This window comes from Rhinatrema bivittatum, chromosome 9 (genome assembly GCF_901001135.1).
Source record: "Rhinatrema bivittatum chromosome 9, aRhiBiv1.1, whole genome shotgun sequence".
NCBI classification, from domain to species: Eukaryota; Metazoa; Chordata; class Amphibia; order Gymnophiona; family Rhinatrematidae; genus Rhinatrema; species Rhinatrema bivittatum.
In genome coordinates, this window is record NC_042623.1 from 256355828 (window position 1) to 256380085 (window position 24258).

The 24258-nt window shown below is 45.4% G+C and overlaps 1 protein-coding gene across 16 annotated transcripts in view; it reads left to right on the plus strand.

Moving 5' to 3' along the window:
* The window catches only part of ZBBX (zinc finger B-box domain containing), an 881823-nt gene that overhangs the window by 63868 nt on the left and 793697 nt on the right, over positions 1-24258 (plus strand). For 15 of the 16 annotated variants that reach the window (XM_029616113.1, XM_029616112.1, XM_029616111.1 and 12 more), the window contains one exon: positions 430-569. In XM_029616113.1, coding sequence (XP_029471973.1) covers positions 508-569 — 62 coding nt within the window. In that variant the 5' untranslated portion in view covers positions 430-507. Of the gene's footprint in view, positions 1-291; positions 321-429; positions 570-24258 lie in introns of those variants that run through there. The other variant, XM_029616114.1, reaches the window with a different exon arrangement.

Consider the following 24258-nt stretch of genomic DNA (forward strand, 5'->3'; position numbering starts at 1 on the left):
TATCCTCTTTCCACCATGTCTCTGAGATCCCAATTAAGTCTATGTCATCATTCACTGCTATAAACTCTAATTCTCCCATCTACTAAGATTTCTTGCATTAGCATTCAAACATTTCAAAGTGTGTTTTTTGTTTGTATTTACATTCTGCTTTTCAGTTGTCAGGGATAAATTGGAATCTTTTAGCTAAGGTGAGTTTTTAATTATGGGCACTTGGACTACTTTTCTTCTTAGTTAGGAGAGACAAGTTTGTTCTTTGCCACTGGATGATGTCACCACATGTCATGGCTAATTCATCCTGCTATGTACCGAAAACATTTATGGTAAGCAAACTTGCTTTATTCCAACATTTTGCCAGTTATATAAAGGTATTTTTACTCTGAAAATGTTTTTCTCTACTTCTTTACCTGAATCTGTCTTATTCTTTTTCAGTTTAACAGATAACCCATATTTAGACATTTTGCTATAATAAACTTTTCAAGTTTGGAGAAGTGTATACTTTTAAAAACCATGAACACCAATATATCATTCCCCGGTTCCAAAAGTGGATATGCAGCAAAATTAAAATCAAAGTAAGTATATTCTTCTTAATTGTAAGTAATCATTTATATATTCAGTATTTTATTTCACCTATTTTATATTTCTAATAAAGTGCAAACATAAAAATGTAAAAACAAGATCAATGTAAAACACATGTTTTTTTAAATTAATAAATGAATAATAAAACATATAAACACATGGATATTGATCAAATGAGAAATGTATCCCAAGAAAAGTTTAAACCTAACTGATTCTCCTGTGATATTGGGCAAATCACTTCACCCTCCATGGTCTCAGGTCCAAACTTAGGGCCGGATTTTAAAAAGGTTACGCGCACTGGGTCTATTTTAAAAAGGCCTGGCAACGCGCGTAAGTCCCAGGGTTTTACAAAAGAGGCAGTCCGGGGGCGGGGCGGGGGCGGGGCCAGAGGCCTCCGACAGAGCGGCCATTGCTGCTGTGTCGGAGGATCATGTGCCGGCAGCCTGCTGGAGCACACAACTTGTGCCTGCCCAGAGGCAGGCGCAAAAGGTAAGACAAAGGACGGGGGGGGGGGGGGTTAGAGTAGGGCTAGGGGGGAAAGGTTAGGGGAAGGGGTGGGAAAGTCAGGGGGAATGGGGTAAGGCAGCGTGGCTCAGCGCGCGCATGGTGCACAATTGTGAACAATTGTACCCCCTTGATTGCACCGACCCCTAATTTTATAACTTGCGTGCACCTGCGTGCGCAAGTTATAAAATCAGGTGTATATGTGCGCGTGCTGGGTAGTGCGCGCACCTTTTTAAAATCTACCCCTTAGGTTCCTATTTACAAAACATTTTTCTCATAGACACAAAATGGGAGAAAACCTTTAGTAAACAGGCCTCGGAGATTGTAATCTTTCTGGGGAAGAAAGAAATACCTACAGTACACGAATGTAATCTAATTTGAAGTGGTCAACAGTCAAGAAAGGCAGAATGTAAATCAAATATTAAATAAGAACATAAGAAAATGCCATACTGGGTCAGACCAAGGGTCCATCAAGCCCAGCATCCTGTTTCCAACAGTGGCCAATCCAGGCCATAAGAACCTGGCAAGTACCCAAAAACTAAGTCTATTCCATGTAACCATTGCTAATGGCAGTGGCTATTCTCTAAGTGAACTTAATAGCAGGTAATGGACTTCTCCAAGAACTTATCCAATCCTTTTTTAAACACAGCTACACTAACTGCACTAACCACATCCTCTGGCAACAAATTCCAGAGTTTAATTGTGCGATGAGTAAAAAAGAACTTTCTCCGATTAGTTTTAAATGTGCCCCATGCTAACTTCATGGAGTGCCCCCTAGTCTTTCTACTATCCGAAAGAGTAAATAACCGATTCACATCTACCTGTTCTAGAAAAATTTGGTTATTGTTCCTATAGGCAAGCTAACATCACTAAGCGCTCATATTCCTAGCAATTAAAATAGAAAACACACATTAACTATGTAGATGAAACAAATGCAAGTAATGTTCTAGTTTAAAAAGCCCGTTAGACAGGAAAGTTGACCAGAGTTATCATCAAGATGAATGGATAAAGGGGGATCCACCCTTTGAAAAGATACATTGGATAGAACCTGTCTGTTACACATAGTTTTAGCCAATAAGAAATCACTGAAAATGTCAGCCAGCTAATATGTATCATGGGGCATAGTAACAGAAAAAAAAATGGTTAGTAAATAGTATCTTGATCATTAGGTCCTCACAATGGTCAGGCTTGCAAAAAAGGTTTTATTGTGCTCTTGCATACATCACAAAGATTAATAAGTTAAAACCTTGCTAAGAGAATTTTTTCAGGCCATATCACTTCGATGACCTTATGATCAGGATATTAAGAAAAAACATCAGAATTATCCAAGAACATGAAATGTTCGAAATTTGAAAATTATCGGAGCACTTTAAAATAAACAGATAGAGGGAAAACAGTGTGTTAACTGCAGAATTGCAATTTTAGAAAATTTGCTCTCTGTGTGCACTACATGTGTAGCTTTACCCACAGTGAGCAGAGGCATTCCTAGAAAATGGGTTGGCATCACCTTTCACTTATGCACATACTTTAGAATTTTCAAAAGCAAGCACATATTTTTTTCTTGGAAAAACTACCTGCACAAATTAGCAGGTGTAAATGTGGGCGGGTGATTTTCCTGGGATCGTTTTCAAAGTGAGGGTATGTGTTTACATTCTGTTTGAAAACACAGGTATACAAATTTTTAGAAGTCGTTTGTTTCAACAATAAAATGTGCCTTTTATTATTGATGTTGATGTGCTGAATTCAGATATGACAATTAAACCAGTTGATTAGCTACTGTTTCCATGATATTTGTTTTTACATTTTACGTCTGTTTAATGTGTAGATGGGGATACATTTAAAAGCATGGCATGCGCTAAAAGGCCCATACACGCTAGTATGTAGGTTGCACATAAGTGACACGGGTTTTAAAAGCTGCTACTTCTCACAGGACAAGCAGGATGGTAGTCCTCACATATGGGTGACATCATAGGATGGAACCCAATCACGGAACACTTTTGTCACAGTTTCTAGAACTTTGACTGGCACCTACTGGGCATGCCCAGCATGGCACTAAACCTGCAGCCAGCAGGGGTCCCTCTTCAGTCTTCTTTTTTCCGTGCAACAGTAGCCATGCGGATTAAGGAGCTCCACAGAGATTCCTGACAGGAATTTTCCTCACGGAATTACTAAAAACTTTCATACCCCACAGGGGTCCCTCCTTCGAATTTTTGACTCTGCGGTACTCCGGTAAGTTTTTATCCGTTTTCAGTCGATTCCAGTCGAGTTTGGCCCTCGCGGCCTACTGGCCGTCGACCATACCACGGCTCACTTTTTTTCAGAGGCCATGGTGTCGGGGTTCCGTCGGTGCCCAGACTGTACTCACACCATGTCCATAACAGACCCTCATAAGGTCTGTGTAATGTGTCTTGGGTGCGAGCATGATGTCTTGACCTGCACCAAATGTGCCTTAATGACACCAAAAGGTTGCAAGGCCAGAATGGAGAAAATGGAACTTTTCTTCCGTTCTCAAACCCCGACACCGTCTATTGCATTGACATCATCTGAACTGGCACCGTCCACTTTGCGCCAGTATCGGCCTCCGGCCGGTGACCGCCCAGCGTCGACGACTTCTCGGCCTTCGACTACCTCTACCCCCCTCAGGACCGAGGGGATCGTAGAGAGAAATGTCGGCATCGACACAGGAAGTCTCGGACCATCGAGGAAGGAAAGTCATCAACCTCGCCATCGTCCGAGCCGCCATCGAAGAAACCCCGTCCAGAAAAGGCATCGACCTTTTCTGCGACCGGGTCACCGAGGCAACCCTCACCCGGATGGGTATCGGGAGCCGTGACTCCGCCTTTAACGGTGGTCCCTGCGGCTATGCCTCTGCCTTCTTCTTCCCTTCCGGAGCCGGGGCTGCTTGCTCCAGGTCTTCGTGAAGAACTGGACCGGATGGTTCAGGAGGCCATCGATAAGGCGATGCACAGACTCCCCCGGCGCCGAAATCGGTGCTGGTTGCGTAACCGACCATTGATCCCATTCCGGCAGCATTGGCACTGCTGCTCTCGAAGATAGAAGCGCTTATAACCGCTTTTCCACCGATGGATCCTGGGTCACCTTTGGCTCCGGTGCCTTCCCCGCTTACTCTGTCATCGGGAGGAGAAACACCGTTCCGCATTCCACCATCGGGTGTCCTGCCGATGCCTCAACCATTGATGCCGATGCGCCCATCGGCGCCACCGATCCATCCATCGATGCCCTCGATGCCTGCATTGGTGCCCCGATGCCTTCACCGGTGCCTCCAGTATTTCCCTCGATGCCTTCAGAGCCTAGACCGGGACCTTCAGGAATACTATCGTCCCATCCTTCTCAGGTTCCTAGAGGGGCAGGTGCTGATCCCTATGACACCTGGACTGACGATTCTTCTCAGGACACCGATGACTTGCCATCGCCACCTTCTCCTATTGAAAGCAGGAAGCGTTCTGCTCCAGAGGACCTATCCTTCATAAATTTTGTGAAGGAAATGTCTGAATTGGTTCCCTTCCAACTGCAGACTGAACAAGATGACAGACATCAAAAGATGGAGCTGTTACAATTCCTGGATGCCCCCAAGGAAATAACCTCCATCCCTTTTCACCAGGTTCTTTTGGATCTCCTCAAAAAGAACTGGGAACACCCTGGTTCTGTTGCTCCAGTCAACAGAAAAGCTGATACCACTTATTTGGTCCAGTCAGCCCCAGGATTCCAGAAACCTCAGCTGGATCACCAATCTGGGGTTGTAGAATCTGCCCAAAAGAGGACAAAAAGGTAAAAACCCCACTCTTCCTTTCCCCCAGGTAAGGAACAGAAATTCCTGGATGCCATTGGCCGGTGTGTCTTCCAGGGATCAATGCTCATCTCTCGGATTGCCTCTTACCAGCTGTATATGATCCAGTACAACAGGGTCTTATTCAAGCAGATACAGGACTTTGCAGAGTCCCTGCCTTAGCAATTCCAGGAACAGCTTCAAACCCTGGTACACAAGGGTTTTGAGGCAGGGAAGCATGAAATAAGATCCTCTTATGATATCTTCGACACCACTTCCAGGGTGTCTGCAACTGCTATTTCGGCAAGACGGTGGGCCTGGCTTAAATCTTCTGACTTGCGCCCTGAGGTACAAGACAGATTATCTGATCTGCCCTGCATAGGAGACAATCTGTTTGGCAAACAGATTCAGCGGACGGTGGCGGAACTCAAGGAGCATCATGAGACCCTTCGCCAGCTCTCTCTGATGCCCTCTGAGTATTCCTCCAAACAGCCATTCAGGAAGGATACTAAAAAGTCATTCTTCCGGCCAAAGAAATCCTATCCATCACCGTCTAGAACAGAGGTGGGCAATTCCAGTCCTCGAGGGCCACAAACCTGTCGAGGTTTTAGGATATCCTAATGAATATGAATGACATAGATTTGCATACAACTGAGGCAGAGTGCATGCAAATCTCTCATGCATATTCATTAGGGATATCCTGAAAACCAGACTGGTTTGTGGCCCTCGAGGACCGGAACTGCCCACCCCTGGTCTAGAACTTGTTCCACGAGACCTTTCCAAAAGGCCCAGTCTCGTCAGCCTCGTAAACAAAAGCATCAAGTAGCTCCTCAGCCGGGCCCTGCTTCCGGCTTTTGACTCCTGCATAGAGAGCAGCAGCCAGTTTCCACTGCCTCAGATACCAGTGGGAGGTCGATTGTGCCATTTCAACAACAGGTGGCACACAATCACCTCAGACCAGTGGGTCCTTGCCATAATCTCTCAAGGTTATCGCCTGAACTTTCTCTCCATTCCACCGGACTCCCCACCTCTACCGATGTGGAGAACGTCCGACCACTCACTACTCCTGGAGCAGGAGGTCTCCCTCCTCCTCCAGTCCAGAGCAATAGAACCAATGCCCTGCTCCCACAAGGCCTAGGATTCTATTCCCAGTACTTTCTAATTCCCAAAAAATCAGGCGGCATTCGTCCAATTTTGGACATTATGTGCCCTCAACAAGTACCTCCACTGAGAAAAGTTCAAGATGGTAATCTTGGGTTCCCTCCTTCCTCTTCTGCAAAGAGGAGACTGGCTCTGCTCTCTCAATCTCCAAGATGCGTACACACACATTGCGATAAATCCATCTCATCACAGGTTCCTGAGATTTCTGGTAGGCCGCAAGCACTATTAATACCGAGTGCTCCCATTCGGCCTGGCATATGTACCACAAGTCTTCACCAAGTGCCTCGTAGTAGTAGCAGCCTTCCTCAGGACTCAAGGTGTTCACGTCTATCCCTATCTAGATGATTGGTTGATAAGGGCTTCTACTCAGCAAGCTGCTCTGTCGTCCCTACGTCTTACTTTACACACTCTGATTTCGCTAGGATTTCTCGTCAACTATGCAAAATCCTGCTTAGTCCCATCTCAAACTTTATCATTCATAGGGGCAGACTTGGACACCTTGCAGGCAAAGGCATTTCTGCCTCAGCAGCGAGCTTTCACTCTCATCTCTCTCGCACACCAGCTACAGTCTCAGCGCCACACGACTGCACACCACTTCCTCATCCTACTGGGACACATGGCGTCCTCAGTACAGGTTACCCCAATGGCCCGCTTGGCCAAGAGAGTCATGCAGTGGACTCTAAGGTCACAATGGACTCAGTCCGTCCAATATCTATCGACCACTGTCCACATCACTGACTCACTCCGTCAGTCTCTAGCCTGGTGGAAAAATCAGATCAATCTCCTCCAAGGCCTGCCCTTCCAGGCTCCAGATCCACAAATAATTCTCACCACTGATGCTTCCAATCTCAGCTGGGGAGCCCATGATGCCGATTTGCAAACACAAGGTACTTGGTCTCCAGAGGAAGCCAAACACCAAATCAATTTCCTGGAGCTGCGAGCAATCAGATATGCTCTCAGGATGTTTCAGGATCGCCTTTCCAATCAGGTCATCCTGATTCAGACGGACAATCAGGTGGCCATGTGGTACATCAACAAACAGGGAGGGACGGGCTCCTACCTACTCTGTCAGGAAGCTGCACAGATATGGGCGGAGGCCCTCTCCCTCTCATAGAAACATAGAAATGACGGCAGAAGAAGACCAAACGGCCCATCCAGTCTGCCCAGCAAGCTTCACACTTTTTTTTTCTCATACTTATCTGTTTCTCTTGGCTCTTAGTAACCTTTGGTTCTATTTCCCTTCCACCATTAATGTAGAGAGCAGTGATGGAACTGCATCCAAGTGAACTATCAAGCTTGATTAGTTAGGGGGGTAGTAACCGCTGCAATAAGCAAGCTACACCCATACTTATATGTTTACCCAGACTATGTTATTCAGCCCTTATTGGTTATTTTTCTTCTCCTCTGCCGTTGAAGCAGAGAGCTATGCTGGATATGCATGAAGTATTAGTTTTTCTTCTCCCCTGCCGTTGAAGCAGAGATCTATGCTGGATAAGTGTGAAGTATTAGTTTTACTTCTCCCCTGCCGTTGAAGCAGAGAGCTATGCTGGATATGCATTGAAAGTGAAGTATGCATTGAAAGCCACATTAACTATCAACAATTATTGAACAAGCCTAATAATTGGTAATACCTATACCTATGAACTCACTGTTAATTTTACATACTGTTACCCACCCCTGTTTTTTTTTTTTTTATAATTTGGAGATGGCAGCCCTCCATCCTTCCGCTCCGTGAAGGTGGAACACCAACCACTGGCCACTGGCATCCCGCTCCGTGAATGCCTCTGTGGCTACTGCTGCTCCGTGCAGTGTTTTGCTGCCTCCCCATTATACATGTCCTCTAGACCTGGTGGATCCACAGTGTTTATCCCACGCCCCTTTGAAGTCCTTCACAGTTTTGGACTTCACCACTTCCTCCGGAAGGGCATTCCAGGCATCCACCACTCTCTCTGTGAAGAAATACTTCCTGACATTGGTTCTTAGCCTTCCTCTCTGGAGCCTCAGCTCGTGACCTCTGGTTCTGCTGATTTTTTTCTGACGGAAAAGGTTTGTCATTGTCTTTGGATCTTACAAGTTTTTCAAGTATCTGAAAGTCTGAATCATATCGCCCCTGCTCCTCCTTTCCTCCAGGGTGTACATATTTAGATTCTTCAATCTCTCCTCATATGACATCCGATGAAGACCCTCCACGTTTCTGGTTGCTCTTCTCTGTACCGCTTCAGTCTTGTCTCTGTCTCTTTGTAGATACGGTCTCCAGAACTGAACACAGTACTCCAGGTGAGGCCTCACCAAGGACCTGTACAAGGGGATAATCACTTCCCTTTTCTTACTCGATATTCCTCTCTCTATGCAGCCCAGCATTCTTCTGGCTTTTGCTATCGCCTTGTCGCATTGTTTCGCAGACTTCAGATCGTTAGACACTATCACCCCCTAGGTGTCTCTCCTGCTCCGTGCACCTCAGCCTTTCTCCCCCCATTGAATACAGTTCATTCGGATTTCCACTCCCCATATGCATGACTTTGCACTTCTTGGCATTGAATCTCAGCTGCCATATCTTCGACCACTCTTCCAGCTTCCTTAAATCCCGTCTCATTCTCTCCACTCCTTCTGGCGTGTCCACTCTGTTGCAGATCTTAGTGTCGTCCGCAAAGAGACAAATCTTACCTTCTATCCCGTCCGCAATGTCGCTCACAAAGATATTGAACAGGACCGGTCCCAACACCGATCCTTGTGGCACACCACTTAAAACCTCTCTCTCTTCAGAGAAAGTTCCATTTACCATCACACATTGTCTTCTGTCCGTCAACCAGTTTGCAATCCAGGTCACCACCTCGGCACGCACTCCTAAGCTTCTCGTTTTATTCACCAGTCTCCTGTGCGGAACCGTATCAAAAGCTTTGCTGAAATCCAAGTAGATGACATCGAGCGCTCTTCCTCGATCCAATTCCTTGGTTACCCAGTCAAAAAAGTCAATCAGATTTGTCTGACAGGATCTTCCCCTGGTGAATCCATGCTGCCTCTGGTCCAGTAATTCTCCGGACTGTAGATAGTTCACTATTCTCACTTTCAACAGTGACTCCATTACTTTTCCCACCACCGAAGTGAGGCTAACCGGTCTGTAGTTGCCAGCCTCCTCTCTGTTCCCACTCTTGTGAAGCGGGACCACCACCGCTCTTCTCCAATCACTTGGCACCACTCCCGTTTCTAGGGATCTATTGAACAGGTCACACAGCAGACCTGCCAGCACATCTCTGAGCTCCCTCAGTATCCTTGGATGAATCCCATCAGGTCCCATGGCTTTGTCCACTTTCAGATTCTTTAGCTCTTCCCATACATTTTCTACTGTAAAAGGGTTTTCGTCTATTCCACTTTCTTCCAGTTTCTTGTTGTGTAGAGATGGTCCTTCTCCAGGGTCTTCTTTAGTGAACACAGAACTGAAGTATTTGTTTAATATTTCTGCCATTTCTTTGTCTCTCTCCACGCATTGATCATTTCCACCTTTCAATTTCACTATACCACTTTGAACTTTTCTCTTTTCACTGATGTATCTGAAAAATGATTTGTTACCATTCTTTATCTCCTTGGCAATCCTCTCTTCCGCCTGACTTTTAGCCGACTTGATTAATTTCTTCGTCTCCCTCAGTTGAGTCAAATATTGTTCTTTGTGCTCCTCCCTTTGTGATCTTTTATATTTCTTGAATGCTGTTCTTTTAGTCTTAATTTTGTCAGCCACCTCCTTTGAGAACCAGATAGGTTTCATTTTTCTTTTGCTTTTCTTTACATTTCTAATAGAGATGTGAATCGTGTCCTCGATCGTCTTAACGATCGATTTCGGCTGGGAGGGGGAGGGAATCATATTGTTGCCGTTTGGGGGGGGGGGGTAAATATCGTGAAAAATCGTTAAATCGTGAGCCGGCACATTAAAACCTCCTAAAACCCACCCCCGACCCTTTAAATTAAATCTCCCACCCTCCCGAACCTCCCCCCAAATGACTTAAATAACCTGGGTGTCCAGCGGCGGTCCGGAACGGCAGCGGTCCGGAACGGGCTCCTGCTATTGAATCTTGTTGTCTTCAGCCGGCGAGGGTTCCGGCGCCTCGCTGAACGACGCCGGAACCCTCGCTGAACGACCTCCTGCAGTCGATCTCCTGCCGGCGCCATTTTCCGTACGGGAAACGATTCGCGGCGGGAAATCGTTCCCTGACCCCCGCTGGACCTCCAGGAACTTTTGGCCAGCTTGGGGGGGGCCTCCTGACCCCCACAAGACTTGCCAAAAGTCCAGCGGGGGGTCCGGAAGGACCTCCTGCCGTGGAATCGTGTTGTTCTATGGCCGCCGCCATTTTTCGGCGCCATTTTGGAAAATGGCGCCGGCTGAAGACAACAAGATTCAATAGCAGGAGCCCGTTCCGGACCGCTGCCGTTCCGGACCGCCGCTGGACACCCAGGTTATTTAAGTCATTGGGGGGGGGGGGGTTGGGGGGGGTGGGAGATTTAATTTAAAGGGTTGGGGGTGGGTTTTAGGAGGTTTTAATGTGCCGGCTCACGATTCTAACGATTTATAACGATAAATCGTTAGAATCTCTATTGTATTGTGTTCCATAACGGTTTAAGACGATATTAAAATTATCGGACGATAATTTTAATCGTCGAAAAACGATTCACATCCCTAATTTCTAACATATAGAGTAGTTGCCTTGGTAATTGCTCCTTTTAGATTGGTCCACTGCTGATCCACATCTCTCTCGTTCTCCCAGCCTTTTAGTTCTTCCTCCAGGTACTTCCCCATTTCTTCAAAGTCCGTGTTTTTGAACTGTAAAACTCGGGTCTTTGTGCTTCCTTTCCATATTCTTTTAGTGATATTAAACCATACCGTTTGATGATCACTGGTGCTGAGGTGGGCACCCACCTGGACATCAGCGACATTATTTCTATTAGTGAGCACTAAGTCGAGTATAGCTCCTTCTCTAGTGGGTTCAATTACCATTTGTTTGAACAAAGTTACTTGCATGGCATCCACTATTGCTCTACTATTTTTAGATTCTGTAGATGGGATTTTCCAGTCTACATCTGGCATATTAAAGTCACCAACTATCACCACTTCTCCCTTCTTTCCTATCTTAAGGATGTCTTCAACCAGGTCTCTGTCCAGCTCTTCCTTTTGGTTCGGAGACCTGTAAACCACTCCAATATAAATGGACGCTCCGTCATCTTTTTTTAGGTCGACCCATAGTGCTTCTTCATTGCCCCAACTTCCTTGCAGCTGAGATGCTTGGATATTGTTTCTGACATAAAGAGCCACACCTCCCCCTTTTCTATCCACTCTGTCCTTCCTTAACAAGTTATAGCCTGGTATTGCTGTATCCCAATCATGAGATTCTGTGAACCATGTCTCTGTGATAGCAACAATGTCCAATTTTGCCTCCGTCATTAGGGCCTGCAGATCTGGGATTTTATTTCCCAAACTATGAGCATTTGTGGTCATAGCTTTCCAGGTTCTCTCTTTAAGGTTTTTGCTTTTCCTGGACTCCTTATGAGACTTTAGTTTAGATTTGCTATTCACTTCACTCTTTCCTTTTGCAGTTTTGCCACTGATGACAGTCATCCATCTCAATTAGCTTTATCTTTTGGTTATGGATTTTGAATTTCTGCTTGCATTGGAGTTTTTTTTCTCTTTTCTGGTAACACTTCAATGTTTTTCTCTAGAACTTCGTCAGTTATTATTATAGGGAAGGCTTTTTGTTCTTGTTGCACTTGATACTGTGTGTGTCTCCTCGTCACAGGTCTAATTCTAACAGAGCCCACTGTAATCCTGGTTTTTAATGAATTCCTTAATGATGTGTTTGAGGGGGGGGGGTATACTTATTGGCTGCCCATCTGTCAAGAATGGGTGACTGTGGGACACATGTGTTATCCTACCTGAGCCTACTGTATTTCTTTTTCTTGACTCCTGGTTATTCTGTGGTATTGGGAAATTATTTTCTGAGTAATGCAATGTGGGTGTAATTCTTGTAATTGAAGCTAATTGAGCTTTAACCTCAGTCAGCTCTTTTTTCAAAGAAGAGAGTTGTGCACAGATTGGGCAAGCTCTAAGTTTCCAGATGCTTTCCCTCAGAATAAATGCTCCACAGCAGTTACACTGGATAGTCCTCATTTTGGTAAATGTTTTGATTGGTATTTACTTTGCTGTTAACAATCTACTAATTTATCTTGTTGCTAATGTTAAGTTAGGCAGTCTATATTAGAAAACAAACCCCAGGGGTGGGAGAGTAGAGGGGTAGGGTGGGTGGGAATCATACAGTTTAACCTGGGACAAACTGGGTAGAGCAGGACACTTTCTGGAACTTTAATAGTCCTTTAGCTATTAAATGATCCCTCAGAACTTATGTGCCAATATTAAACAGATTATTGTAGAACAGCTATACAATAAGAGATATGCAGGTATACTGAATCTTAAAGCAAAACAATTAGCAAGGAACCAAAACAACTAATATACAATACCAGACCTAGAGAAAGGTATAAACAGAGCAGTTCTATTACACAGAGAGCCCAGATATAAAGCACAGAGCACTGTTAGAAGGAATAGTGAAAGAAACAGCAGTTTTGTTTTTGGGGATTTTTTTTTTCCCCCAGAGAGAGCACCACAGAAATTATGAGTCAGAGCTCTAGAAAGAAGGCTTATCTGCACTGGAACTCGATGTACCTCAGGGCCACCTATTTGCCGGGAGTGTACAATGTGTTGGCGGACAACCTAAGTCACACTTTCCATCCGCACGAGTGGTCCCTCAACCCCACAGTAGCGGACTCAATATTCCAGCGTCATCCTCGCATAGACCTCTTTGCGTCACCTCAAAACTGCAAAGTAGAGAACTTTTGCGCTCTCACTCGCAGCCAACACTCTCAGCCAAGAGATGCGTTCTCCCTCTCATGGGCAACCGGTCTCCTATATGCATTCCCTCCACTTTCACTTCTCTCGAAGACTCTCTTGAAGTTATGTCAGGACAAGGGACGCATGATCCTGATAGCACCTCATTGGCCTCGCCAAGTGCGGTATCCAATACTTTAGGATCTCTCCATTCGCAGGCACATTCCCTTGGGAAAGGACCCGCTTCTGATCACTCAGAACAACAGGTGCCTACCCCACCCCAATCTTCAAGCTTTGTCCCTGATGGCCTGGATATTGAAAGGTTAATTCTTCAGGCACGTAACCTTTCGGAGCCAGTTTCCTGAGTCCTGATTGCTTCACGGAAGCCTTCCACGAGAAAGTCTTACCTATACAAATGGAACAGGTTTGAGTCATGGTGTTCTTCTTAATCCCTTGATCCTTTTACCTGTGCCATCACGAAGTTTCTAGACTATCTCTGGCACTTGTCAGAATCAGGTCTAAAAACTTCCTCCATCAGAATGCATGTCAGTGTGGTGGCCGCCTTCCATAAAGGTGTCGGGGACGTTCCTATTTCCGTACAACCCCTCGTAACATGTTTTCTGAAGGGCTTGCTTCACCTAAAGCCTCCACTGCACCCTCCGGCCCCTTCTTGGGACCCTCAATCTGGTTTTGGGAAGGCTCATGAAACCACCATTCGAGCCTCTCCAATTCTGTGATCTTTGCTATCTCACATGGAAAATGATTTTTCTTTTGGCAATCACATCTGCTCGCAGAGTTAGTGAGTTCCAGGCCCTAGTTACCTATCCGCCTTTCACTAAACTTCTGCAGGACCGGGCAGTACTCCGCACTCACCCTAAGTTTTTACCTAAGGTAATATCGGAGTTTCACATTAATCAATCCATTATACTACCTACCTTCTTTCCCAGGCCCTACTCCAATCCAGGAGAACAGGCTCTGCATACCCTTGAATGCAAACGGGCTCTAGCATTCTATCTAGACCATACAGCTGCCCACAGGAAAAGCACTCAATTGTTTGTCTCTTTCCATTCCATCAAATTGAGGCAGCCTGTGGGTAAGCAGACTCTCTCCTCCTGGTTGGCGGACTGCATATCCTTTTACTATCAGCAAGCAGGCATTCCACTTCAAGACCGTGTTAAAGCACACTCTGTGAGGGCGATGGCGAGTTCAGTAGCGCACCTATGCTCGGTGCCGCTTCCTGACATTTGCAGGGCTGCTAACTGGAGTTCTCTCCATACCTATACAGCCCATTATTGCTTAGACAAGGCGGGAAGACAAGATTCCATCTTCGGCCAATCTGTCTTGCGCAACATTTTTACAACTTGACTTACCAACACCCTTCCGCCTGCCCGTTAGGGTTCAGGATGCCCTCTACCAAATTCCTCCCCAGTCCTTGTGCCTATTGCACGTCTTGGGTACATTTGGTGCATTTCTCGGACATCCTCAGCTCGGTACTTACCCATATGTGAGGACTACCATCCTGCTTGTCCTGTGAGAAAGCAGAAGTTGCTTACCTGTAACAGGTGTTCTCACAGGACAGCAGGATGTTAGTCCTCATGAAACCCGCCCGCCACCCTGCGGTGATGGGTTCGTTTCTTATTTTATTTTTTGGTACTTCCTGTAGCTCTAAACAAGACTGAAGAGGGATACCCTGCTGGCTGCAGGTTTAGTGCCATGCTGGGCATGCCCAGTAGGTGCCAGTCAAAGTTCTAGAAACTTTGACAAAAGTGTTCCGTGGTTGGGCTCCATCCTTTGATGTCACCCTTATGTGAGGACTAACATCCTGCTGTCCTGTGAGAACACCTGTTACAGGTAAGCAACATTTGCTTTCTGTGCGCATATGTGTGTGCACAAGCTAAAAAAAAAAGGTGGGGGAGGAAAAGGGGCGGGGCATGGACGTTGCAGGGTGTGGCCAATAGTTATGCACATAAATCCATATTTTCAAACCTGAGGCTGCAGCACCCGGCAACTTGTAGCGTATATTTACTGCTGCTCCTGATGAGGTGTAAGTCTGCAGAAATCATGTTTTAAGCCTAACATGACAGGGTGAGGGATCAGGATCAACTGGGGGAAGTGCAGGCTAAAGAACCAGAGGGGTGTGGATGACCTTGAGATAAACTTGACAAACTGATAAACTACTTGATAAAACAGGGAATGTTCTTCGCGCAAGTATGTTTTAAAATCTTACCTGCACGACAAAGTTCTAAGGAAGATATGTGAAATTTATTTGCTCGAGTATGGCTTAAAATTTGGGGCACACACACCTAGGCATACAATCTGCACGCATGATTTAAAATTCCAGCGTATGCCTGCTCGCATGCCCATATTGTTGCGCTGAGGTGGACCCTTGGGCCGAGGTGGGGGTTGATGCAACCCGTAGGAAGGGTCCTATGGGTCCCCACAGTCGGCAGGCGAAGTGGGCTGAAGGATGGAGGCCGGCTGTTGCTTCACCAATACCAGCCCTCGTTCCCCACGGGTTGATCCTTTGGGTGCCAGGGCTGGCTGTACTTAGATGGGCCTCCGTATGTCGTTGTCGACGGAAGGATCTTGGTCAGTCCAGAGGCAGCAACAGAGGAGAGCAGAAGTCTGTACTGGACGAGGCGGAGTCCTGGAGACCCGGGCGCCAATAGAACCAAAGTCAAACAGGGGGGTGCCCGAGCAAGAACAGGCCGAAGCCTGAATAGGCCAAGTCCAGAACGTAGACTGAAGAGGCGTCATAGGGCAAGCTGGAGTCAGGGCCGGCGGCAATCTGAAAGCAGTGGCAAGCAAGGCTGAGGTCTTGACGAGGAGAGAGTCAAGAACATAGTCAAACAATGCAGAGGTCTGGGTCTGGAGAGAGGCAACGGAGTAGTCAGGCAATGCAGAGGTCCGGGTCTGGGGAGAGGCAACGGCGTGGTTGGGCAAAGCAAGAGGTCCGGGTTTGGAGAGAGTCAACAGCGTGGTCAGGCAAAGCAGAGGTCAAAGTCCTAATAATAAAAGCAAAAAAAGGCAGCATTCAAGAAATATAAAGGATCCCAAAAAGAGGAACATAGGGAAGAATATCTGGTGAAATTGAGGGAGACGATGAAAGTAATCAAGAAAGCAAAAAGTCAGGTGGAAGAAAGGATTGCCAAAGAGGTAAAGTGAGGTGTCCAAACATTTTTTAGATACATCAGAGAAAAGAGAAAGGTCCAAAGAGGTATAGTGAAATTGAAAGATGACAAGGTCAGTGTGTGGAGAGAGATGAAATGGCAGAAATATTAAACAAATATTTCAGTTCTGTGTTCACTAAAAAAGACTCTGGAGAAGAACCGTTGCTAGTTAACATGTCTATGGATGGGGGTGGAGTAATGTATGGGAAGAGCTAGGAAAACTGAAAGTGGACAAAGCCATGGGGCCTGATGAGGTTCATTCCAGGAAACTGAGGGAGCTCAGAGATCTGCTGCCAGGTCTGCTGTGTGACCTGTTCAATAGATCCCTGGAAACAAGAGTGGTGCTGAGTGATTGGAGAAGAGCGGTGGTCCTGCTTCACAAGAGTGGGAGACAGAAAGGAGGCTGGAAACTACAGGCTGGGTAGCCTCACCTTGGTGGAGGGAAAAGTAATGGAGACTCTGCTGAAGGGAAGTATAGTGAACTGTCTACAATCTGGTGGATTGCTCGATGTGAGGTAGCATGGACTCACCAGGGGAAAGTCCTGTCAGACGAATCTGATTTTTTGATTGAGTGACTAGAGAATTGGATCAGGGAAGAGTGCTCAATGTGATTTACTTGGATTTTAGTAAAGCTTTTGATACGGTCCCACATAGAAGACTCAAGAATAAAATGAGAAGCTTGGGAGTGAGCCCCAAGGGGGTGGCGTGGATTACAAACTGGTTGACGGATAGAAGACAGCGTGTGATGGTAAATGGAACTTGCTCTGAAGAGAAAACAGTGATAAGTGGAAATGCCACAGGGATCAGTGTTGGGACCGGTTCTGTTCAATATCTTTGTGAGCAACATTGCGGAAGGGATAGAAGGTAAAGTTTGTCTATTGTGGATGATACTAAGATCTGCAACAGAGTGGACACACAGGAAGGAGTAGAGAGAATGAAACATGGTTTAAGGAACTAAAACCAAATCACTGTGAACCGGGAAGATGTACTAGGCCAGATTGACAAACTAAAGAGTAGCAAATCACCTGGACCGGATGGTATGCATCCTAGGATACTAAAGGAACTCAAAAATGAAAATTCAGATCTATTACTGCCCTTAACCAATAAGCCTTTATGCTGTTAATGCAACTCCATCATTGCTCTCTGTTTCAATGGCAGGGGGAAAAGAGGAAAAGGGGAAATTAGATTCAGTCAGCAACCAACAAGGACATTGAATTGTACAGTCTGGGAAAACAAATAAGCATGGGGATAACTTTCTGGTGCGAGGTTACTACCCTTAACCAGTAAGCATGATATATTATATGCCACTCCAATATTGCTCTCTGCTTCAATGCAAGAGGTAATGAATTGGACTCAAGCAGCAACCAACAAGGACCCTGACTTTGATCTGAGAAACTGATAATTATAAAGGTGACTTGTATAGCGCAGTAGTTACTACCATAAGCTTGCTGGGCAGACTGGATGGACCGTTTGGTCCCTTTTCTGCCGTCATTTCTATGTTTCTGTGTTTCTATGTCTCCTGTCAACCGTTTGCAATCCACGTTACTAGTTTAGTAGTACCCACTCCCAAGCTTCTCGTTTTTTTCATGAGTCTCCTATGTGGGATTGTATCAATCTTTACTAATATCCAAGTAAATCATATTGAACGCTGTTAGCACATCTTTCTTTCTTCCTCCCTTCTTTCATAAACCCCTTGTATTTTATGCCACCATTGTGGTGCAACCTGTGATTTACTTACATATTCGGTTAATATCATTTTCTTTCTTAGCATATGGTCAAGTGGATCCAGAACAAGTGGGTTATACACCTCTACCAGCACATGGAGATGGAGCAAGGCTACCATCATGGTATATGTACCCCTGCACTGACATTAGCCCGCCAGTATTCTCTGTCTCCAGTAGATGGTGGATGTGCATCTCCCCATGGGGATTGCTTAAAACGTTTTTCAGAGGAGAAAAGAAGAAGGAGATTTATTATACCCAACACTCCTGTGGTGATAACTTAGGGTCCCTCTCTCATTTGAGATTTCCTGAGGTGATATCTTTGGATTCCTCCCTCAGATGAGTGCCTTTGTCCAATAGCTTTTTTTTTTTCAGCCATCGTGGACTCGGCTGAAAGGCAAGCGGGTGCAGGAAGCAGAGCATGGTGGTGAAGGTCCTTGCCCTCTCTCCCTGAAGCCAGAGACCGACCTTTTACTCAGCCGGGATGGGCTGAACTTAGGTAAAGAGTAATTAGAAAAAAAAACAAAAAAACAGAGAAGGAGGGAAGTTTTGTAGGGATTCCTCTTCCCTCCAGTCTCTGTGCTCTGCACGCTGATCCGATGTTCGTTCCCACCTTTGGGGGAGCTTAGGGAATGTGGGTAACCTGGCGGGTTGAGCAGGGCTTTTGACTAGGTCCCACTCTCAGGCTTTTCTTAAGAACATAAGAACATGCCATACTGGGTCAGACCAAGGGTCCATCAAGCCCAGCATCCTGTTTCCAACAGTGGGCCAATCCAGGCCATAAGAACCTGGCAAGTACCCAAAAACTAAGTCTACTTCATGTCACTGTTGCTAGTAATAGCAGTGGCTAATTTCTAAGTCAACTTAATAGCAGGTAATGGACTTCTCCTCCAAGAACTTACCCAATCCTTTTTAAACACAGCTATACTAACTGCACTAACCACATTCTCTGGCAACAAATTCCAGAGTTTTATTGTACTTGAGTGAAAAAAGAACTTTCTCCGATTAGTTTAAATGTGCCACATGCTAACTTCATGGAGTGCCCCTAGTCTTTCTATTATCCGAAAGCGTAAATAACCGATTCACATCTACCCATTCTAGACCTCTCATGATTTAAAAACACCTTTGTCATATCCCCCTCAGGCCGTCTCTTCTTCCAAGCTGAAAAGTCCTAACCTCTTTAGTCTTTCCTCATAGGGGAGCTGTTCCATTCCCCTTATCATTTTGGTAGCCCTTCTCTGTACCTTCTCCATCGCAATTATATCTTTTTGAGATGCGGCGACCAGAATTGTACACAGTATTCAAGGTGCAGTCTCACCATGGAGTGATACAGAGGCATTATGACATTTTCCATTTTATTCACCATTCCCTTTCTAATAATTCCCAACATTCTGTTTGCTTTTTTGACTGCCGCAGCACACTGAACCGATGGTTTCAATGTGTTATCCACTATGACGCCTAGATCTCTTCCTTGGGTAGTAGCACCTAATATGGAACTTAACATTGTGTAACTATGGCTTGGATTATTTTTCCCTATATGCATCACCTTGCACATATCCACATTAAATTTCATCTGCCATTTCGATGCCAAATTTTCCAGTCTCACAAGGTCTTCCTGCAATTTATCACAATCTGCTTGTGATTTAACTACTCTGAACAATTTTGTATCATCTGCAAATTTGATTACCTCACTCGTTGTATATCTTTCCAGATCATTTATAAATATATTGAAAAGTAAGGGTCCCAATACAGATCCCTGAGGCACTCCACTGCCCACTCCCTTCCACTGAGAAAATTGTCCATTTAATCCTACTCTCTCCTGTCTTTAGCCAGTTTTGTAATCCACGAAAGGACATCGCCACCTATCCCATGACTTTTTACTTTTCCTAAAAGCCTCTCATGAGGATTTTGTTAAACGCCTTCTGAAAATCCAAGTACACTACATCTGCTGCCGGTTCACCTTTATCCACATGTTTGTTAACGCCGTCACTTGGTAGGCCATGGCGGTATTTTGTGCTTTTTTTTTCCTGCGCATTAGGCTGTCCTCTTCAGTTCCATTGGTTTGTGCTACTTGCATCCCTGTTGTGTGTCCAGTTTTGTGCCTAGTTGGGTTCCTAGTTAGATGCCCAGTTGGGTGCATAGGGGCATCTGGGCATTCACATGCTCGCGGCTTATTTAAACACGTAGTCTGAGTGGCCCCTTGGAGCTCAGTTTTTGGACACTCATCGAGAAACAGTGTTAAGGGCTTAAATTTGGATACCTAAATTTGGGGTACCTAGGTTTTTGCAGTGCGAATACAGCTAGATGCACACCTTCAGACGGCTGTTTAAGTGAACTGACAAACTGATGGCGCTCATAGCAAAGAAATCTAAATGCCTTACCCTTTGTCTTGCTTGTCATATTCGGGGCATCCGAGCCTGACTTTCTCTCTAACTTGTCAATGCTGATTAAAGGCTCAGGGGGAATTGCCTATGTCTGATTTTACTAAACCGGTTTCTTCCCAGCCTGAAGCAGGAATGGGAAAAGAGCTGCTAGAAAGGACCGCCTGACTTTGGAGCTCTTCTAACTGCTTTGTCTGCGGGGGAAGGTAGTTCAGTGGGCGAGGACAGATGAACCCCTGGTTCTGGAAGGGATCCCTTTGCCCTTTCTTGGGTAGAATTTTTTTTCAAGGACTGCAGTTTTTTCTCTTTGGGCCCCGGCCAATCTTAACAGGTCAGGGCCGCAGGTGGCAAAATCCCGCATACCTGGCATTGCAGGTAAGCATCAAGGTAGGCCTCAATCTGCTGCTGATCTTCCCGATAGGGACCCAGATGGCACAGATGATGAAGCTGAATAGAACTTTGGAGCTGAATAGAACTATGTTGTGGTTCTTTCATAGAGATGAGTTACCGGGTCTGATTTCCCAGACATTGAAGATGCTGGGAGTACTTGGGGCTGAATCCATGTCTGAGCCAAAGAAAAGATCCCATTTGATTTCTTTGCATAAAGCCTCATGTTTCTTCCCTATTATGGAAGCCATTCAAGAATTGATTGATCTTGAGTGGGGCACGGGAAGCTAATTTCAAAGGGGGATGAGTCTTGGAAGGCCTGTAGCCCCTGGATCCAGCTGTGAGAGAGCAACTGTGCTTTCTGAAAGTGGATGCGCTTGTGTATGCCATTACCAAGTGGGTGACTATCCCCTTAGAAGGGGGAGCTGCCTTGAAGGATGCACAGGATAGGAGAATTGAGGCCATCCTCAAGCAGGCCTTTGAAGTTTTGGTAATTAATTTGAGATAGCTTCTTGTTGTTCCCTGGTGACTCGCTATTATTTACTTCTCTCTCAGGAGGGTCAATAATCTAGTGTGAATTCCAAGGCAGTGATGGAACCAGCAGCTGCCTTTTTGCAGATGCGGGCTGTGATTTGGTCCACACTTCAGCTAGAGGGGTGGCTTCGGTAATAGTGGCCAGGTATCAGTTATGGTTGAGAAATTGGTCGGCGATGCGACCTCCGAGTCTAAACTTACGAAGTTTCCCTTTAAAGGCTTGCTCTTATTTGAGAGTGAGCTGGAGAAAATGGCCAATAAGTGGGGTGAGACCCAGGTTCTTCAGTTGCCAGAAGATAAGAAACAGATACTGTGCGACTTCAGCATGAGAATTCGTACTGGGGGGATGCAAACATTTCTGACCCTATAGAGGAGCGGCCTTTCAGAGGGCTTGACCTTTGGGTAGGTCAGTCCTTTTTCTCCAAGGCAGCCCAGATGGGTGCAGGCTCAGGTATTGGAGCCAATAAGTGAAGGTGTGCTGATAGAGAGTCGCCTCTCTCTTTCTTATAGGAGATGGGTCGAAATCACGTCAGACCAGTGGGTTCTGGAAGTGATACAAGATGGCTATGCGCTGAAGGTTTGCAGTATTCCCTGGGACGTGTTCATGGTGTCTCCCTGCAACTCTCTACAGAAAAGACAGGCAGTAGAGTATATATTGTCAAGACTCCTCAGTCTGTGGACTGTGGTTCCAGTGCCCACAGCTTAAGAAAATATGGGCTGATATTCTATTATTTTGTTGTAGTACCCAAGAAGTAGGCTCTTTTCGTCCCTTCCTGGATCTCAAGGGGGTTAACCGTCATTTGCTCGTGACTCGTTTTTTGCATGGAAAACCTTGCGCTCAGTGATAATGGCAATAGAATCGGGAGTTTCTGACATCTCTGGATTTGTCCGAGGTGTACCTACATATCCCATCTGGCTAGGGCATCAAACCATTTCTGCGTTTCGTGGTTTGGGACATCATTATCAATTGTGATCGCTACCTTTTGGTTTGGCATCGCACCCAGAACATTTTCCAAAGGTATATGGTGGTGGCAGCGGAGTTGAGAGAGGATGGGATTCTGGTACACCTGTACTTAGACAACTGGCTAATTCAGGCCAAGAGTCTGGAAGAGAGCCTCCGGGTTCGCGCAGGTGATCTCCTTGTTGCTTGGAGCTAGGTTGGGTGTCATCCTGGCCAGAGCATCTTCAGCCATCACAGTCACTAGAGTATCTCAGTGTTCAGTTCGACATGAAACAGGGCAGGGTATTCCTGCGGAGGGCCATATACAGAAGCTCATTGCGCAGGTGCATCTGTTGAAAAACAACAATATACCCATCAGCGTTATCATAGCTACATGGTGCTCGAATTGATGGCAGTGACCTTGGCGTGGTGTCGAGGGCGAGGTGAACCGGAATGGCGAGGGCGAGGGCAAGGTGAACCGGATGGTATACACCCAGACTTCTGAAGGAACTCAAAAAATGAAATTTCAGACCTATTAGTAAAAATTTGTAACCTATCATTAAAATCATCCATTGTACCTGAAGACTGGAGGATAGCAAATGTAACCCCAATATTTAAGAAGGGCTCCAGGGGCGATCCGGGAAAACTACAGAACGGTTTAGCCTGACTTCAGTGCCAGGAAAAATAGTGGAAAGTGTTCTAAACATCAAAATCAAAGAACATATAGAAAGACATGGTTTAATGGAACAAAGTCAACATGGCTTTACCCAGGGCAAGTCTTGCCTCACAATCTGCTTCCTTTTTTGAAGGAGTTAATAACATGTGGATAAAGGTGAACCAGGAGATATAGTATACTTGGATTTTCAGAAGGCGTTGACAAAGTTCCTCATGAGAGGCTTCTAGGAAAAGTAAAAAGTCATGGGATAGGTGGCGATGTCCTTTCTTGGATTGCAAACTGGCTAAAAGACAGGAAACAGAGAGTAGGATTAAATGGACAATTTTCTCAGTGGAAGGGAGTGGACAGTGGAGTACCTCAGGGATCTGTATTGGGATCCTTACTTTTCAATATATTTATAATTGATCTGGAAAGAAATATGACGAGTGAGATAATCAAATTTGCAGATGACACGAAATTGTTCAGAGTAGTTAAATCACAAGCAGATTGTGATAATTGGCAGGAAGACCTTGTGAGATTGGAAAAATTGGGCATCCAAATGGCAGATGAAATTTAATGTGGATAAGTGCAAGGTGATGCATATAGGGAAAAATAACCCATGCTATAATTACACAATGTTGGGTTCCATATTAGGTGCACAACCCAAGAAAGAGATCTAGGTGTCAAAGTGGAGAACACATTGAAACCATCGGTACAGTGTGCTGCGGTAGTCAAAAAAGCAAACAGAATGTTGGGAATTATTAGAAAGGGAATGGTGAATAAAACGGAAAATGTGATAATGCCTCTGTATCGCTCCATGGTGAGACACACCTTGAATACTGTGTACAATTCTGGTCGCCGCATCTCAAAAAAGATATAATTGCGATGGAGAAGGTACAGAGAAGGGCTACCAAATAGATAAGGGGAATGGAACAACTCCCCTATGAGGAAAGACTAAAGAGGTTAGGACTTGTCAGCTTGGAGAAGAGACGACTGAGGGGGGATATGATAGAGATGTTTAAAATCATGAGAGGTCTAGAACGGGTAGATGTGAATCGGTTATTTACTCTTTCGGATAGTAGAAAAGACTAGGGGGCACTCCATGAAGTAGCATGGGGCACATTTAAAACTAATTGGAGAAAGTTCTTTTTTACTCAACGCACAATTAAACTCTGGAATTTGTGTTGCCAGAGGATGTGGTTAATGCAGTTAGTATAGCTGTGTTTAAAAAAGGATTGGATAAGTTCTTGGAGGAGAATTCCATTACCTTGCTATTAAGTTCACTAGAGAATAGCCACAAGCCATTAGCAATGGTAAACATGGAATAGACTTAGTTTTTGGGTACTTGCCAGGTTCTTATGGCCTGGATTGGCCACTGTTGGAAACAGGATGCTGGGCTTGATGGACCCTTAGTCGACCCAGTATGGCATTTTCTTATGTTCTTATATACATCATCTTCAGCGCACTCTGCTGTCTCGGAGCCCGCAGTCTAAGAATTATTTGATTTGGCTTCAGCTACCAATGGAGGTCTACACACACTTTGCAGTGGGTGGTTAAAAAGTGGATCATCTAAGAAAGGG